Source organism: Podarcis liolepis, assembly GCF_965112155.1.
Source record: "Podarcis liolepis genome assembly, chromosome: 3".
Lineage (NCBI taxonomy): Eukaryota > Metazoa > Chordata > Lepidosauria > Squamata > Lacertidae > Podarcis > Podarcis liolepis.
Genome location: NC_139557.1, coordinates 33,889,213 through 33,909,122, shown reverse-complemented (window position 1 = coordinate 33,909,122; position 19,910 = coordinate 33,889,213). Strand labels below are relative to the sequence as shown.

Sequence of the window (19,910 nt, the reverse complement as noted above, 5' to 3'; positions counted from 1 at the left end):
CAGGGAGCCCACACTGGCAACTTAGATAAATCAAAGAGTGACTACACTTCAAGGCATGGCTGCATAGCTAACGTAATGTCCAGTTTGGCCATGTAGTTACTGACAGCCAGCACAGATCCCTCGGTTCAGGTGTTAACTTGCAGGTGTGAACATGCTACTCCAGTTTGAATTGTAGGGTCATAGAGTTGGAAGGGACCGCAAGGGTCATCTAGCCCAACCCCTTACAATGCAGGAATCTTTTGCCCAATGTGGGGCTTGAACTCACAACTCTGAAATTAAGAGTCTTGTGCTCTGCCAGCGGAGCCATCCCATCAATCTACAGTAACTGCTGCGTTCTGCACTATCTTCATCTTCTAAAACAAGCCCTGCAGGCAGCGCATTGCAGTAAATAAGTCTCATGATTACCAATGCATGAACAACGGCAATCAAGTTGTCCCCATCTTGGAAACTGCTGAAATGCACTCCTTGAGAAAGACTGTGCCGTCCCATCAGGCATACTAATAGCAAATTCATTCTGTGAGCATGAATTTTGTTGTAGCCCAAACAGCGCCATTTGCACACATGAGCGAGGTATCAGCAGGCTTGGGGGAACTTGAAAGTTCCTCCCCTCCCCAAATCTCAGTGATGACTGTGCGTTCTTAGTTTCTGTGCACAATACAGTGGCTGGTAAATCTTGACTCTGAAGGCACCAAGTTCTGAAGGCAGCAGGTTCAGGTTCTACACATATTATGGGTAGGACTTTCCCATCTGTTCTTTCCCAGCAGGGAAGGTGTTGCTGTGACCTAGCACATTTTTTTGGAACAGCATTCAAGGAAGGTCCACACGTTCTGACCTGTAGAATAACAGCTGTCCGTTCTCTTACGCTTTTTGGGTATTTCATGCATGCATCCAAATAGTAGCCCTTATTCTTCCATGTCTTCTCTTCTTCGCAGATGAAAGGCTGCATAAAGGTTTTAAGGGAAGAGCCAGCAGACACAGTTGAAGGCCTTTTGAATGCTCTCAGGTACCCATTATGTTTGCCTAACTTCATTTTAACCATCTGATCGTCCATCGTGTTTGATTTACCACACCGGAAGTGTAACAAAATAATAAAAGTTGCTGGACTGGACATCAAAGACCATCTCCTGCCTGTTTTCAGAATAAATGTGAGACCTCTTTGCCATGACAGGCGGAGGGGTAACTATACAGAGCAGGGTAGGCTTGCATACCGTTAAATGGGTAGACGAGACCTCTGGGTTTTAGAGCACCGGAATTGGTTATACAGTGGTACCTCAGGTTAAGAACTTAATTTGTTCTGCAGGTCTGTTCTTAACCTGAAACTGTTCTTGACCTGAGGTACCACTTTAGCTAATGGGGCCTCCCGCTGCTACCGCACCACTGGAGCACAATTTCTGTTCCCATCCTGAAGCAAATTTCTTAACCCAAGGTACTATTTCTGGGTTAGCGGAGTCTGTAACCTGAAGCGTCTGTAACCCAAGGTACCACTGTAATCTCCTGGAAGCAGAGGCGGATTGAGGCAGCGCGGCCTGTTCCCCCACACCGGGTGCCAAGCCCAGTGGGGTGCCATAACTATGAGGCAGCGCATTCACAGGACGGAAAGTGAGAGGTGGGTGATGGGTGGATGCCGAATTTTGACCTATCGTAGAGCACCGCTGAAATTTGAAAAGCCAAACTCCGCTGGTAGATTAGTTTATCGAGGGAACAATACGCTTGCAATTCAAGCAGTAGATTTGGAGACTTAAGAAAGGAACATGGCAGGAAGGTAGCAGTAAAGGAAGGGGATGGAGGCAGGGCTGACAGGTAAGGGAGGGAAGGCAGATGTACTTCCGGTGCAGCAAGCATCAGAGTCCTACCATTTCCTTTTTATGTGTAAGCATTTCAATTCACAAATTACCATATTTTTCCGTGTATAAGACTAGGTTCCCCCCCATAAAAATAATGTCCAAAATTTGGGGGTGTCTTCTACATGGGGGCCATCTCCTCCCATTTTCTTAAATCAGAGTCCCCCAAAATAGGGGGTGTCTTATGCATGAGGGCATCTTATAGACAGAAAAATACGGTATTTTGATTACTCGTTACATGCTGTGCTGTATATAAGACAGGGTTAGCCGCTAGGGTGCTTTCCATTTGTTGTTGGACTACAGTTCCCAAAATCCTTAACTAATGGTCATGGTAGCTGGAGATGACAGAAGTTGTAGAACTAACAGCATCTGGAAAAAGGACCATGTTGGCTACCCTTGTTATAGAAACATTACAATAGGCAAGTCTTAGTGGAGGAGTTTTATTTGCTTTTTATTTTTATTTTATTTTGACAAAGTAATAATTATAAATAAATAAATATGTGCACCCCACCCCCCAGACCATCCCATTGTAATTATCCAACCTCCCAAAATTTCAACACCTCTTGCGGTGGTTTGACCCCTTTCCGTTTTTACAGTACAAATTCTACAAACACCTTCCATATTTCCTCAAAATCACTTCTCTGGCATATTCCCCACCTTACCTTAAAGACACATGTCAATTTATCATTAATAACTATATCCCACACCTTTTTATACCATTCTTCTATTTTATATTATGTATTTTTATGCAGGTATGTTCATACATGGGTCTTCCGGTATTTGTTTATTTAATGCCATTTACTTTATTCATTTAATTTGATGAATGCCGTTTCCCTCATTGTTGCTGTTAATCAATGCACTCATTTAACTTCGCTTGCCTTTATTTAATGCCGTTGGGCCTTTCATAGCTTCTGGGACACAATCTTGCTAAGACAACCACAGAGAGCATTAATTTGAATAATCTAAAGCACTTTGCGTGTTCAGAGCTGTGATCCTGAACACAACGGGACTGTTTTGTGTGTGTGTGTGTGTGTGTTTATGTGCATAAGCATTGCTCTGTAAAGTTGCTGCTTTATCAAGGTGCATGACAGAGCCTGAAATTCACAGGATAGTCTTTTGACTCCGTCTTTGTAACTTCCAGGTTCACCACGAAACATCTGAACGACGAGTCTACTTCAAAACAAGTTCGAGCTATGCTTCAGTAGCGCCCTCCTTTTGACAAATGGACTTTTGTATTATTTAGAGAAAAAAAATGTTTGTTTACATAATTTAATAGTGTGTGGTGTTAATACATCTGCCTACTTTAAATAACATAATGGCTGGTTTTATTCTCCTTGATGCACTCCGTGGACTTGTATCGATAACCTGACCGACTGACTCCGTATGGTACAGCGTCCAGTTTATATGCTAGTCTTACCACTTGGCAATTTAAAGAGGTACCTTAATTTGAATATATAAATGACAAAAAAGGGGTCTATGTGCCTTGCTTTTTATGTGTTTATTGGTTGGCTTTTGTCTGTGGATGTATGCAGTAATTCTGTATTGTCGTCTTCGAACCGTTCCACACATGGAAACATGCCAGTGAAGATCTTGGTGTGGAAGCTTCTAGAACAAGGCTGAGGAACCTGCAGCTCTGCGAATGCCGCTGGACTCCAGCTCCCAGAATCCTCCGCCACCATGGCCAATGGCCAAGGATTCTGGGAGGCTCTTCTGCTCTCCCTTCAAACCAGATCTTCATAGCAATTGACTGCAGGCACTGTGGAGTGGTCAACACGTTCCAACCATTGACACTTTCCTCTTGCAGAGAAAGACTCCTGACAGAGTTTTCGCTGGGTTTGCACTGAAACCTGTGCATGCACGTTTAATTTTTAATATTTTTTTTTAGCTGTTTTAAATTTTACGTAGCGTTGCGTCTGCAGTGTGCCTTTGGGCAGATAGTTGGAAATGTAAATTATCGATATAAAAAATATACGGCGCCGTTTGGGTGTATTTATCTCAGCTTATCGAATCAGGATGTTGGCGTGCTCCTGCCTCTTCGCTCCCACCTCCTTGGCATGCCAGAGTTCACAACACTTTTCCTGTGTGGACTTTTAGCTTCCTGTTACATTGAAACCAGAACAAGCTAGGATCTTAAACCGACTTCACACAAGAAGCAAGAAGGGCCAGTGTGAACATGGGAACGCTCGGGCACAAAGCTTGTGCTTTCCTCGGTTTAATAACCTGAGATGTACACTGGAATCGGGACCAATGAGAGACAGGCAATGCTGTTGTATATATATCTTTGCCTAGTTTTATATGCTCTGTATCATACCGATGGCACTGAGAGTGGCTTTGTTGTGTTTAGGGTTCCCTGCTTTTCTCTTAGGGATTTGCTCCGCTGCTCAGAGAATCATGCATGTGATGGGGGGATGCCACTCACTTTTAACAATGCAACACACCAATGTTGCAGTTCGCATTTGTGTCCTTTCCCCCTCCCCACCCCACGAATATGCACAAGTTTAGGGTTTGCTCATCCGGGATATAACCCCCCAGTGGAAGAGATTGGCTAGGTGCTATTATTTTAGACACTGTTTCTTGGATTTATCTTGCATGAACATCACATTATTTCAGGCTCACTTTGAGCTACTTGAATGAGTCCAGCTCAGTAATCTCTTTGTTATCGTTTTGTACATTTTGAATGCTGCACAGCCGCCCTTACAGTTCAGTTTGAGCCATGTGGAAAGTTTCTGAAAATAAATGCAAAATAAATAATAGGCAGCTTTCTGTTTTCTCCGCTAATACACTTGGATTTGACAGGTAAAGTCCCCCTTATATTTATGGCGTAAATTTATGGCTGGCCGAGAAAGTGAACTGGATGGTTGTAGAACCACATAGGAAGCTTGCAAGGAACTGGTTCTCCATATAATTTGCAGGATGTACTGACCACATCCAGTGCTTTTTTTCTGGGGGTACACAGGGATACGCTTACCCCTAAACATTTTGTGAATCTTTGTGCTTTGGTCCATTTACTGTATTTATTTTTCCCGATTTGAACTATCTTTTCTTGAGTCAAAATGAGAGTGCCCCTAAACATTTTTTTTAGAAAAATAAGCATTGACCACATCAGCAAAGGTCTTTTTTGTCATAGCCTGAACTGCTGTGGTTAAATCCTTGGCATAAAGCTCATTGTCAGCAAAAAGCTAATTCGGGGGGAAATAATGTTCACATGAATCCCTTTATCGGCAGAAACTGTGTCACAGGGATAACATAATACGAATTTGACATTCAAACATATTATTAAACAAACAAGGAAGGCCTTTTTCCTGCCATTGTATGTATATGCCTAACAAACAGGGGATCACCATTCACACATGCCAACTCTCTGCATGATGGGGGAAACCGACTGGAAGGAAATACTCCCAGATTGCACATGTGAAAAGCCATACTCTACAAATCCCAAAGTTGTATACAGTTTAGAAAGAAGTTGGGAGCAGGGTCTAGTTGCTAATAATTCTGGATCTTTGGGGGATGTTTCATATTACCCATCTATAATGACATGAGAACCTATCTCTTAACTTACTAGGAGACAAAATACAGTTTTTCTTACACTTGGAAATGACGGGCAGCTTATGTAAGCCAAACTCATTGCACAGCATTGTCTTTTTTGGGGGTTTGCACATTGTTGTGTGCTGTTTTGCCGCACTGAAGTGGAAGGTGCGTAGACATTAATAGAGGGGAAGAAAGCAAGGATTTCACTGTAAGCAAAGAGCCCAGTTGCTTACACAAATGCCACCGAATTCCTTTTACGGTTGTTAGCCACTGTGTGAAACCTGAGAGTTTACGTTATTTTTTCTTGGCTGTCCAGAGTTCCCCCAATGTGACACTTCCAAGAAACAAAGATTCTTCACTGTGAGCTGCATTTGTTTTATTTCCCACTGGAGTCCCAACTCAAGGAATACCGAAAACCTTTTGCCAGTTCCTCTTCTGACTGTGTCTTCTGAGTGATCTGCAGCAGCTGTGAGGTGGTTAGCTTATAAGATTTCAAAAATAACATCCCTTGCTTGTGTATATGGAATATGGTATTCATATATTTAGACCCTGTGCTGCTTGTGCCGCAACGAGTCTCAGTTTTCGTTCGATTGTTTTGTATTTTATTTGTCTGAATTAGACAAGGTTTGTGCATGCTGGCTAGAGTGTGTATGGGTTTAGGGAAATTTTTGGCCCAGAATGGTTCAGAAAGTCTTCTGGGATAATAACTTACTTCCTACAAATCCAGAAACTAAATCTTCTGGAGTAGTTACACTGAAGTTGGTTTGACCACATTAAGTTATTTGGGATCCAGCTTTTTTAGGTGCTTAGGGGCAAGAATAGCTTTCTATTTTTATATCTTTGATAGGATTTAGCACTATGCAGCTTGTTTTAAATAATAATTACTGTCAGTACTTGATGCTGTAGGGTGCAGGTAATGCTTGGGTGCAGAACTCAAAAGTCTTGGCTGCTCTTCAGACCCATTGATCAAACCTCTAATGTTTTGGAACCAATTCTCTTGATTGATTTTATATGTGAGAGTAGACTAATAATAATAATAATAATAGGTGCATACACAAACAGACAGACAAACAGAAATTGCGGCACTTTGCTCCCCTGTAGGGCAAATTCCTGCCTCATTCAAAGGCAACTGTTGCACCACTCAGTGAAGTGGAAACTCAAGTCACCAAATCTCTTGCCCCTTTGCCTATATTTTAGGCAGACCATCCAACTTTCTATTTTTAAAGTGCTGCATGTATGCTTATTAAAGTAAATGTGCATTTGTCTCTCTTTAAAAAAAATGTAGTTGAAAAGTAGTGCATTAAAAAAAATTAAAAAGTTGAAAATGGCTCTGAGGCGGCGAAGGGTGTTTTTGTGTCATCACTGGTTCCAGCCAATAACATTTGTGCACAGCCAGGCTCTGCTGCAAATGTTCTTTTCCTTTTCTCAACCCAGGACAAGATGTGGGCATCACACATCCTAAGCATTGCTCAAATTACATACAAATGTACATACATGCCCAAAGTAACCTATTCCCTATCGGGGGGAAATTGACAGTCTGCCCAGATCTAGACACATGCAGTAGACGTGACAGATTTCCTTAATTTTATTCATGGTTGAGGACTGATTTTAACTGTACTTGGAATTAATGTTTAAACTATGGGGTTCTGTTTATAAAAGCCAAAAGAAGAGAGTTATTTGCCTTCTGTGTAATAAAAAAAAAAGTTCCAAAAACTATTGTGTGATGGTTGCAATTTTATTTCAGAGGTTTGAGCTGAATCTTATATTGTTTCTTAATGAAGAGTTATCTATTTGGAATGTTACTTTATAATATGTAATCCGATGGATGGATAAAACACATGTGACCATTGACCCCACTTTCTTGGGGTAATGATTACATAGATTAAGCCAGTGGTTTTCAACAGTGTGCCGCAGCACCCTGGGGTACCTTGAATGATGGTCAGGGCTGCTGCAGGCAACACTGGCCTCTGCCCCTTTTCCATCCCTCTTCTGATGCCCTCTTGCGTCTCTGCCTCCCAAAGGCTTGTGTGGCTGTTTGTTGCAGTAGCCCTGACCATCATTGGCTCCAAGCCCTGGCTCCAAGCGAATGGTACCTCTGGGGCTGGTCAGGGGGTGCTGGTTGCCAGGAGCTGAGGTGGCCTCGGAGTAAGCAAGCAAGCGGACAAGGGAGCCCAGCCAGACAGCCCTTGCTGTTGGGAATGTACAGACAAGTCCCAGGCCCTTGAGGCACCTCTCTTTGGGGCGGGGGGTGGGCAGCTCAGAGACCCGGGGCAGCAGCTGCTGTTGCCCAGAGGACTCTCAAGGAAAGGAGAGGAGGCTGAGGGAACACTCCACAAGGGAGGGAGTCTGAAAAAGGGTGAGAGGCTGCCAGCTCTGCAGGCAAGGGGTGACAGAACTGGGCTCCTGAGCCCCACAGGGGTGCCGCAGAAAGAATGCAGTTGGTCAAGGGACCCGTGGAACCCCCAAACCTCTGAATTAGGCCTTCACACACTGCACGCTCCAGATCTTTTGTGGGGTCTACCACCTTGTCACTGCCACCATTGCAAGTTGATTTGCAATGCGAGTGGAAGAAACTGTTGTTGTGTTTCCTTGCTCTTGGCAATACTGGCACACTCAGAGTGGGGAAGTGTGAACAGGGAGCAATACCAAGGTAGAGAATCTGTGCTGAAGTGTGAGGTTCTCGGCAGTAGGTGTGTGGGATTCCTGCACACCTTGACCCCGTTTTCATTGTGCACAATATCAGAAGTGTCTAGGTGTGTGATCCTCACTGCATAGTGCAAGGCTCTCCACACAGAAAGATAATCTGGGAGCAGGGACTCCGCTATACAGCTGCAAATAGAACGTTTTAAGTGCGTTTTTAAGGGACGTGGGTAGCATTGTGGGTTAAACCACAGAGCCTAGGGCTTGCCGATCAGAAGGTCGGCGGTTCAAATCCCTGCGACGGGGTGAGCTCCCGTTGCTCGGTCCCTGCTTCTGCCAACCTAGCAGTTCAAAAGCACATCAAAGTGCAAGTAGATAAATAGGTACCGCTCTGGCGGGAAGGTAAACGGCGTTTCTGTGTGCTGCTCTGTTTCGCCAGAAGCAGCTTTGTCATGCTGGCCACATGACCCGGAAACTGTATGCCGGCTCCCTCGGCCAGTAAAGAGAGATGAGCGCCGCAACCCCAGAGTCAGCCACGACTGGACCTAATGGTCAGGGGTCCCTTTACCTTTACCTTTAAGTATACAAATGTGACACTAGATGGTGACAGTGAGCTAAAGGCAATATATATATATATATATATATATATATATATATATATATATATACACACACACACACACACACACACACACACACTTTTTTAAAAAAGCATTTTCACAGCGGTTTATTTTTTAAATATAGGTGTAGATTCAACCCTGGTTTCACATGACATGCATTGTGAAAGGATGTGGTAAGATGTTGATGAAGTGGTCCCATTTCCCCATCAATTTTTATCATCTCCCCCCCCCCCATACACACCCAGTTAGGATTTTTTGCTGCTAACTGCAAAAACTATCTTAACTATCTAACTGGCACGTGTCAAGGCACGGTCATTTTTAGCTGTCATGAAATTAGCACAGATCAGTGGTTTTTAATATAGGGGACGGAAGGTTGTTTACCTTGAAAATGGCTGTATTTTCACCAGCCCACATTTGCCTGCAGAAAAATTCTTACAATGTAAGCCTTCTATATTAGGTACGATCAATATTTTGTCTGGTCTGCGTCAGTTGGCTTGATGCACTTTTATCATGTAGGTTGAGAGTTTGCAATATACATGCTTTTACGAAAAATCTGTTGTTGACGCAGAAGAGCACGATATCCTATTGTATCCTTGTCTCGTGCTATAGCGATTTGTACTCCATAATTTACTGTATGCATAACATGGGTTACTTTTAATCCGTTTTATCCATTTCCCATCAAACATCGGGGAGCGCTTGAGTAGTCGTCCACCTCAAAACATTTCGGCTTTGCATTTCCTAGAAGCTTAGAGCTTCTATCTAAATGGTAACATTTTCAATTCATATATACTTCAAAGTGGAACTTTTGGGGGGGAGGGGGGAGTATGGGCAACATGGAGGAAATCTTTCACTGTTGTTTTGCATTTCAACTCAGGCTTAATGTTTATCTGCTGGGGGCGAAGGAGGAACTGGTTGAAGAAAAAAGGAAAATGTCAAAAATGAATAATAAAATGGTGTTTAAACAGAAGCAGATTTACTGTGATATGTTTTCCCCTGATAAGCCCGATAATGTTTCCCAAATGTGTTGGTTGGATTCAGAGCCAAGATGACTGGTCAGGTTTTATGTGCTATTTTTAATTTGACTGCTTAAGAAACTTGACATCATCCTGGAGGAATTCCCTCCTGCATAGCTGTATCTACTTATTTGTAGGTTAAAATTCATCTCAATATAGATTCATGCGAAACATGTGTTGCCGCAGAAGCAGAGATAGGTGAGTAAAATAACCAAGGGTGGCAAAGAAACCATATTTCTGTTTGGGATAGTTTTCCCTGTGTGTGTCCCTCAGCCCCACCGCTGCCCCAACCAAGAAGGAATATGTTTTCCTTTAAGGTCATCTCTCTGTTTGATATTGTAGACTCTTAAGGTCTCTCTGTTCGGCAAACTTCCTTGCCCTTTATGCAGCAAAATCAGGCTGTGAAATGGGAATACGAGTGACCTAGGAAAGGAAAGCAGTGGAACATTTTTTTGTGAGTTCCAACAAAACTGTCTGGCATGCTGCTGTGATATTGCTTTGACATAATAATTTAGTGTATTATGTGCTGTGTAGAAATAAAGGGTCTTCTATTTTCCTCTCTTTTGCTAAAGTCTACATCAGGGCCTTTTTATTTTTAATGTAGCCATTCTAGAGCCTCCAGATGTTTTTGGACTCCATCCCCTGTCATCATCCCTGACCATTGGCTGTGCTGGCTGGGGTTGATGGGACTTTGAATCCAGCAACATCTAGAGGGCAGAAAGCTTCCCCATCCCTGTTCTGTAGCACCAGGGAGTAAGCTACTCTCAAAAGTTCAAATAATGACAAAAAGGGTGCTGTTCCAGTAAAGAAGGAGACAAGGTAGTGTCGGGTTTAGGGTGGCGCAGATGGTTCCTCTGCACAGGGTGCTGAGCCAAGAGGGTGCAAAATTGAGAAGATCCATGACTGAAGACCATTTTGGGGCACCAAATTTTGGCTTTGTACAGGGTGCCATACTATGAAAGATTACCAAAGTCCACCCTTGGACAAGGTACCAACTTACAGGAAATAAAAGAAAGGGCTATTTAAAAATAAATAAATTATGATTTTCAATTTTATACATTTTAATAATTTTACAATCATTTTAACATTTCCAAACTCGACATCCTTCCCTCTCTTTCTGGGGTCCCTTAAATTTATTTTTTTATATTTTCTGCATATCTCAAATTAACTTAACTTAATCATTTATTAATCTACTTTAAATGATACTCTTATAAAGCTGCAGATTACACTAGCCCAGAGATGGAAAGAAGACCCAGTCCTTAGCGGAGAAGAATGGCAATCTAACCTATTGGACTATGCCGAAATGGCAAAACTAACCAGAAAGTTCAGGAACCAAGAAGACCAAAACTTCAATAAAGAATGGGGAAAATTTTTAATTTACTTGAGAGACCACTGTAAGCAGAAGAGAATATTTTCAGGATTACAATAACACTTGTAAAGTAAAAAACAAAATAAAAAAGTTCCTTCCAGTAGCACTTTAGAGACCAACTAAATTTGTTATTGGTATGAGCTTTTGTGTGCATGCACACTTCTTCAGATAACTGTAATATAGAAGATATTATAGACAAGATGGAGAGACATAAAATTTGGATAATGAAATAATATGCTGTTGAAAAGGTTTATAATGAGACCAATGGAGGGGAAGATGGGAAGCCTAGAGATTCGGAGAAACCTCTAAATTTGGGTATGCATTTTGTATTGTTATAACTCTACACTTGTAAAATCAAATTAAAAATTATTTCAGAAAAATAAAGCTGTAGGTTATTACAATAATCCTGTCAATGTTCTTATCTGTTTGCAGTTTGCTTGTAAAATTATTCAAGAAACCATTTCCATTCTTTCATAAAAAGTTTGTTATCTTGATTTCTTATTTTCCCCGGTAAGCACGTCAGGACTATTTTCAAGGTTTTGCTGAAAATGCAGGGGTGAATTTATCTCGAGTTCTCCCTACATAACTTTGAGCAGGTTTGGAACAGCCACATGCTTCTCCCCTGATGTCAAGGCCATCTTTCATTCCTCTAGGGTCTGATGGAGCTGGGACACAATGCTGTGTCAAAAGTGTTTTGGAACCTGTTTTGGGAAAGCAGACATGGGAATCTTGACAAGATGGTCAGTCATAGCAGTCAGGGGGCTCCCCTAGAAAGCAAGTCTGCCCGCTATGGTCAACCTCATCTTAAAAAATACCAACTCCAGAGACATTGCAGTGGCTATGTTCTGTGCTGCCTTTTCACATAAGTTAAAGACAATAGATCTGGCCACCAGTCCTAAAGGATCTACACTGGCTCCCAGTACTTTTCCAAGCACAATTCAAAGTATTGGTGCTGATCTTTTAAAGCCCTAAATGGCCTCGGCCCAGTGTACCTGAAGGAGCATCTCCACCTTCATCATTCAGCCCGGACACTGAGGTCCTCCTCTGAGGGCCTTCTGGTGGTTCCCTCACTGCAAGAAGTGAAATTACAGGGAACCAGGCAGAGGGCCTTCTCGGTAGTGGTGCCCGCCCTGTCAAGGAAATGTCAAGGTTGACTTCTAAAAGACACTTGAAGTTTTTAAGGGTTAATGTTTTATTGTGTTTTTAATATTTTGTTGGGAGCCGCCCAGAGTGGCTGGGGCAACCCAGGTAGATGGGCGGCATATAAACTATTATTATTATTACTACTATTATTCTTATTATTAGAGCCCTTTGAATCCTTTTCAGTAGGCAGACACTATAATCCTCTGATCATCTCTCCTGAGATCCCATTGCTGTTGCTACACCTGCTTCACCCCTTGGTGTACTCTTCTTTTTTTACCAACAACAATGGAACAAAACTGCTTGTGGTTTGTAGACATTATTGCACCCTAGTTGTCTGCTTGAATAATGCTGCTGACAAAATTTATTTTGTCACCTGATAGGCTATTGCATTGCTTCAAAAGTCCATTCTGTGCCATCTCATTGTTCAATTCCTAGATCACACCTTCCCTGAAGAACCTTAGCCCTATCTTAGCTCCTTTCTCCAATGTTTACAACTCTCTCTCTCTCTCTCTCTCTCTCTCTCTCTCTCTCTCTCTCTCTCTTCATAGCCTTTCTTGGCTACTCATTAATAAGTCCCTGGCCTCTTATCTCTACCTTGTCTGTTCTTTCATGTTCATGGCTTTGCATGCTGAGGCTATGTGAATGATAAATATATTGACACTGCATATTTATAGGGTTACTTTTACAGGTCTCTGTACTAAAACCAAAGACTTGGAGGACTTGGAGGCAAAGACTTGTTGCAAAATCCCTTGGGCTTTCCCCCCCTCAACTGATGCTCAGAAGCAGCACGAGCACATGCAAAGGATTTCTTGAGAGATGTTCATTGCTTGTGGCCTAAACTGCGGGTGCCCTCCTGTGGATGATTCTTCTTCTTCTTCTATCACTCACAGCCGAGTAATATTGTCTTCCACAAATACCATCTTAATAATGTATCTGTAGGCAACTGTGGAGGCCAATTCTGGATAGCTTACACACAGCTCCTTGTTCCCACCAATAGCAAGTTCAGGTAGTAAGCACCAACAAACATGGCAACAAAATGGAGCCACTAATGAATCAGAGTATCAATTTTGCAAAATTACCAACCCGCCCCCCCGCCACACACGAAAAACAAACCACCAAGGTGGAAATGGAGAGAAAATAAATTTGCTTGCTTACGGCAATATTTCGCAAACTTGGGTCCCTAGCTGCTGTTCAACTACAACTCCCATCATCCCTGACCACTGGTCCTGCTAGCTAGGGATGGTGGGATTTCTAGTTCAACAACAGTGGGGGACCCATGCTGGTATCCCAGAGGAAGGCCTGCCTGGCTAGAACCCTGAACAGGAGCACTCAGGGTGTGTGAATATACTGCAACATTTTGTTGAAGGCCCCACATGTGATGTCTAATTGATAGATGTGGTACTCAGTGTCTCGCCCCCTCTTTTAAGCCTTCTACAAATAACAAAACGGGACTATGCAGAATCAAAGAGCTGCATTTCACAGAAGCTCGTTTTCAGAACAGAATCGGTGTGCTCATATTTTGTATCTCTCAGTAGCTAGCTTTAATGTGCTTAATTACTGGCCTTTGTAGCAAATCTGCTTTCACTTAGGAGTTCAGGGATTTTATCATAAAACAAAACAACCCGGCTAACAGCTACAGGGCAAAGAAGGTGACAAATTTTATAGCACGCTTGACAGTCCAGGAAATATTCCACCTTAATGTCTGGCTGTGCTTGAAAGGCTGCTTAATTCATAAACGCTGACACCATCTGCCGCTACTTTGATGAATGGGGAAACGGGAACAGCAGTTTCAGCAGCGGGAAATGTACCTGATTTGGACGCTTGGAGGTAAATGAAGCAAATTTGCATTCCAGACTGTTCTGACCAAATGGCACCTACGCGCTACGGATTTCACAGTCCCCGATGTCGGATACCACAAGCAATGCTTTTGGTATGGAGAAGGGGTGGACAAAGTTCAGGCTTGGCGGATCTAATTGGGAGCTTTTTCTTACTAGAAACCAGGACTTTTTTAAAGCCTGAACTCACTGGAACTCAGTTCCAGCACCTCTCAGGTAGGTGCCATTGACATTCTAAGAAAACGAGGGAGGTGTTCATGGTGAGTTCCGGCACCTCTTCTTCTAGAAAAATTACACTGCTGGAAACCAAAGATCTACCATCCAAGGCATGTTGCAAAAGACACAGGTAGAACTGGAAAAAGAGAGTGCCTCTGAGTACCCTCCAAGCCAGAAAAATTAACTATGATTGGTTCTCAATACCGGAATGCTGTTTGTGAAGTCACACACTCCACTTCTGGTTAAGCCAAGCTCTCTTAATTTCAATACCTAATTGTAATGCCTAATACAGTGGTACCTCGGGTTACATACACTTCAAGTTACATACGCTTCTGGTTACAGACTCCACTAATCCAGAAATATTACCTCGGGTTAAGAACTTTGCTTCAGGATGAGAACAGAAATTGTGCTGTGGCAGCAACGAGAGGCCCCATTAGCTAAAGTGGTACCTAAGGTTAAGAGCAGTTTCAGGTTAAGAAACTGCTCTTAACCTAGCTTGGCAGGGGGTTGGACTCGATGGCCCTTGTGGTCTATTCCAACTCTATGATTCTATGAAGAACAGACCTCCAGAACGAATTAAGTACTTAACCAGAGGTACCACTGTACCTAATACCTAATTTCAATACCTAATTGTTGTTGTTGCCATTGCTGAACAACTGAGGAGTCAGACGCTGTTGCCAATCTTCTGCAAACCATCCAAAGATTTGCTGGTAGATCCCAATCTACTTTCTGCTCAACGTCCGCCCCCCCCCCCCATGGTATATACAGTACTTGTCCCTGGCTATTTCACAACTCTTAAGCAAAACTGAGCTTCTTTGAGGCTAGCAGTTTCAGCTGTTTGGGATCATCTCCTCTGCCCGCTGGGGAAAAAAATGTGTGGGCACTCACAGATGCAAATAGAATAAAGGCATTCTGTCAGCTTGCTCACTCTTAGCATAGGAATGGCCCAGAGAGCCCAAGAAAGCATGGACCAACACACACATAAAATGTAATCGTCTGGCTCCCGCCCAACGGCATCAGCTGCTAGCTGGCAAACCAGATATGCTCTTCACCTGTCCTTGCAGCTGTCGACATTTGACTGGAAAATGAGAGCAATGGTTTAAATGACTGGTACTTGTTGCTATTGGTTTCTCTGGAGGACGTTCAGTGTGACCCATTCTCTTTGTCCAAGCCACACAGCGATACTGTAATACAGGGAGAAGATTGAAAACACTTGGTGTCTTGCCTTAGCAAAGAAGATCCGCTTCATCTGCATAGACCTGAAGTCTAGACCTAGACATCTAGATGCCTATACAGTGGTACCTCGGGTTAAGTATTTAATTCGTTCTGGAGGTCCGTACTTAACCTGAAACTGTTCTTAACCTGAAGCACCACTTTAGCTAATGGGGCCTCCTGCTGTTGCTGTGCCGCCAGAGCATGATTTCAGTTCTCATCCTAAAGCAAAGTGCTTAACCTGAAGCACTATTTCTGGGTTAGCAGAGTCTGATAACCTGAAGCGTATGTAACCTGAAGCATATGTAACCCGAGGTACCACTGTAAGTCCCAAAAAATCACACATAGGTCTGCTTCTTCATAATGATATGTGTTTGGAAACTGCAATCACCCATGTCAGCATCCAAATTTCCCTACATGAAGCTTATCTGGATAGCAAGAGAGGACAACCCCAGGCCCTCCAGATGTCTTTTGGACTCCAAACCCCATCAGCCCCAAGCCTGTCAGGGATGATGGGAGCTGTAGTATAGCAGTGTTTCTCAACCTTGGGTCTCCAGCTGTTGTTGGACAACCCCTAGCAAGGGATGATGGGAGTTGTAGTCCAACAACAGCTGAATAGCAATATGAGGGAGGGTCATCAGTCCCCCGCTTCTAATATGAATGAAAACAGCAGCCCTGAACATTTGAAGTGATAATTCAAATCTCAATGTTTGTGTCAACTATTTCCCTTAACCAGCCAATTCTACACTTTTAAATCCAGCGCTGGCTTCCATGTTCACAGCACCTCCCATGTTACAAGGGCTTGTTTCATAACGAGAGCACTCTTCAGGATAAAGACAATGCAGAAATGGTCAAAGAGTCCAGATTGACATAACAGGCAGAAATAATGACAGCTGAAACTTTCCCCACCACAAAACTGGAGGGAAAGTGTTCGTCATCAGTTAAAAGGCGCATAGAGCCTCCCTCCTGATAAGATTCTGGCAACCCTATTTATGAAGAGCTGTTGCCTTATCAGGAGTAACCTTACTCTCATTTAATTTTGATGTGTTTTGATTGATGGCCACAGGATTGCTCCTGAGCGAAGCCTCGCTGGTTTAATTCCGGCGGATACAAAGGAGATTTCTCATTACAGCTGAAATTATACTTGGGCGTGTATGTGGTACAGTTACCGAGTTGGACTCCGGCCATGTTTTAAGTGTTAACACTCCTGCTCTGAAAAGCGCTCGAGGGAGTTATTTGTGAGCACCACTCATCCATTGCTGCATCTTACACACTGAGCTGGAAAAAAGCACCCACAGGTACTTCAGCTCTTACATCACAAAAGTCATTGCACTGTTTAGAAGGCAACCCTGTTTAGGGAGGTTTTTTCACATTTGGTGCTTTTAATATTCTGTTGGGAGCTGCCCAGTCAGATGAGTGGAATAATAATAATAATAATAATAATAATAATAATAATAATAATAATAAATATCTTTTTACTGGAAGAACAAGTATTAAGAAAGAACTCACAGAAATAACCTAGCAACTCCCAATTGTCAGCTCCTTTTCCCGACATCATCTATTCTTTGTGAAATATATTCCCAACGAAATTACATTGCAAACACTAACAAATGTCCCCTGAAAAATATAATTTATGTGAGATACTGTTTGTTCTTCATGCTCAGTTCCTGTTTCTCCGGGCTCAGCCTTGTCTACATTAAGTGTGCCCCTTAAACCAGGGTTGCTATATTTCAAAAAGTGCTATATTTCAAAAAGTGAAAAAACAAAAGTTGTTGAGCTATTTGTGGGGGGGGGGGGACGGGGACACAAATATAAGTTTCTACCTTTTTTAAAAAGAAAAACTGCCAAAAAAACCCACCCGCCCTCCCTTCTGTTCTGAACAACACGGAGGTGTAAAAAGCTTTGTGTCGTGGTAACTAAAATAGGAGTCTTTTCTCATTGATGAGAGAGTAGATAGGGGTCACCCCCACTTTTTTGTGGCCCTGCCTCTTTTTCTGTGGCAGCCATGTTGTTTTGTTATATGAAAAAACTGCTCCTTTGTCACTTATGGGGTATCCAAGAGCCCATATAGAGTCCTTATGTAGGTTCTCTGTCGGTAGGAGAAAATAACAGAAGCCAACCAGAGAGTATAGTGGTACCTCGGGTTACAGACGTTTCAGGTTACATACGCTTCAGGTTACAGACTCCGCTAACCCAGAAATAGTGCTTCAGGTTAAGAACTTTGCTTCAGGATGAGAACAGAAATCGTGCAGCAGCAGCAGCGCAGTGGCAGCAGGAGGCCCCATTAGCTAAAGTGGTGCTTCAGGTTAAGAACAGTTTCAGGTTAAGAACAGACCTCCAGAATGAATTAAGTTCTTAATCCGAGGTACCACTGTATTGAGAAGCAAAGCAGCTAGTAAGCCTGATCTTTATTAAACTGTTGCAATAGGGTCCCCTGCTCACCCCAAGCAGGGAGGAGAGGGACATCCCAGAACATTGGTGTGCAAACTTTTATATAGAATTTTGAAATTGTCTCCCCTGAAGCTGAAGACCACCCCCGAAAACATCATACATATATATCACAGAAAGAAGCGGTCCCCAGCAGAAATTTGAGTGTGTTGCTTCTCTCCTGTCTGCCAGGATACCTGATAATGCCTTATCTCTTTGCCTTTTCTGGGTAGCCTGGCCATTCCTTTGAGATGGTAAATAGTTTCTGAATCTCTTACTCCTATAGATAGTGTGCTCAACTTAACAAATACTTGGCAGACTGTATTTACAGGGAGGTATAAGCCCCAACAAGGACACGGGTGGCGCTGTGGGTTAAATCACAGAGCCCAGGACTTGCCGATCAGAAGGTCGGCAGTTCGAATCCCCGCGACGGGGTGAGCTCCTGTTGCTCGGTCCCTGCTCCTGCTAACCTAGCAGTTTGAAAGTGCATCAAAAAGTGCAAGTAGATAAATAGGTACCGCTCTGGCGGGAAGGCAAATGGTGTTTCTGTGCACTGCTCTGGTTCGCCAGAAGTGGCTTAGTCATGCTGGCCACATGACCTGGAAGCTGTACGCTGGCTCCCTCGGCCAATAAAGCGAGATGAGCGCCGCAACCCCAGAGTCAGCCACGACTGGACGTAATGGTCAGGGGTCCCTTTACCTTTTATAAGCCCCTACAGTCCAAAGACAATTGGAAAGCTTTTCCCATTTCCTTCCTCCTTGCAGAGAAATATTTGAGGTCAATTTCGGAGAGTCAAAATGGCTTCAGGATTGTTCTCCTGTACTGTTTCAGACACATGGTTTATATGCTTATGTATGTGTTTGCCTTGTACATTTATTTTATATATATAAGACTTTAGAATTCCTATAACAGTGTTATGCCTTGTTTCCGCAGCTCCAGTTTTCTGACTCCTACTTCCAGCACTTTCTGAACATTCCTAATGTGCCCATCCAAAAGCTCACTGCTCCCAGAATAATGTGACAATGGCAAGCGTAGGGGTGAGGTTGTGGTCACATTCTCCTTTGTGGCAGGAAACGAGGCCCGGAAAGTTCTCCAGGTTGTAACGTGGCCAGAGCGCTCATAAAATGTTAAAAATAGGATGAGACGCAAATTAATTTGTTTCGGCCTATGAAGTTCTATAAAGCTTTCAGTTTTCAGCTGCATATGAGGGATGTAATAAAAGCTGATTAGCTCATACTGAGAGACACTTTTTGTGGTACATTATCCAGTTCCTGGCAAGAGTATCGATCTAGATCCCTAAAAATATCTTGCATTATTAATTAATTCAATCACACATGTCTCAGGGCAGAATGCAATAAAATCAGCTAAAAAAAACCAGTTTAAAGCGACGCGGAAAATAACAGTAGGTAAATTTTAATAACAAATAAATGTACAAATATTTTAATGTCTCATTCCTGTTTTGCTCTTACTCTTTATACTCATGTAAGTACCTGGCTTGTTTGCAAACACCTAAACCCTTTCCTGTTTGAATTGTGCCAAAATCCTTTCTCCTGGACACCTACCCCCTTTCCACCCCCCTTTTTTTTGCCAAGCGCTGAATGCGTACAAGTTAGGTGCACTTAAGTTGCAAGCTTCCTGTACTACTAATATTATCTAATATATAATTTGAAGTAAGGCTGCATGAGTAACCCTACTGCTATGCTTCTGAAAGCATAAGGTATCCCACTTTGATTTTCTGGAAGTATGGGGTAGCATTCAACTAAGCTAGGGTCACCAGACATCCCCATTTCCTGGGGACAGTCCCCAGATTTGCGAATAAGTCCCCGGACAAATTCTATCCCTGGATTTCATCTAATGTCCTTGGGAAACACAGCAGTCTCAGCAGCCCGGAGCAGTTGGCTCTGGCTGGCTTCAGGAGCTGCTCGGAAGTCCCCATATGATGGTGGTGCAAGGGCTCTAAGATACAGCTTCCGGGCTGCCTCCACCTTCCCTGACCCCAGCAACTGAGCTGTGAAGGGAGGCTTCATGCTGCCTATCGGAGCAGCCTCCCAACTCCTACTTGGGGG

At 43.0% G+C, this 19,910-nt stretch overlaps 1 protein-coding gene across 1 annotated transcript in view; it reads left to right on the top strand.

The window, feature by feature from the left end:
• CYRIA (CYFIP related Rac1 interactor A) overlaps positions 1-4,594 on the top strand; it is a 64,682-nt gene extending 60,088 nt beyond the window's left edge. Inside the window, 2 exon segments of the mRNA XM_083495729.1 lie at positions 933-1,003; positions 2,983-4,594. Of these exon segments, the coding sequence (XP_083351855.1) occupies positions 933-1,003; positions 2,983-3,046 (135 nt within the window). The 3' untranslated portion in view covers positions 3,047-4,594.
• Positions 4,595-19,910: the final 15,316 nt, after the last annotated feature.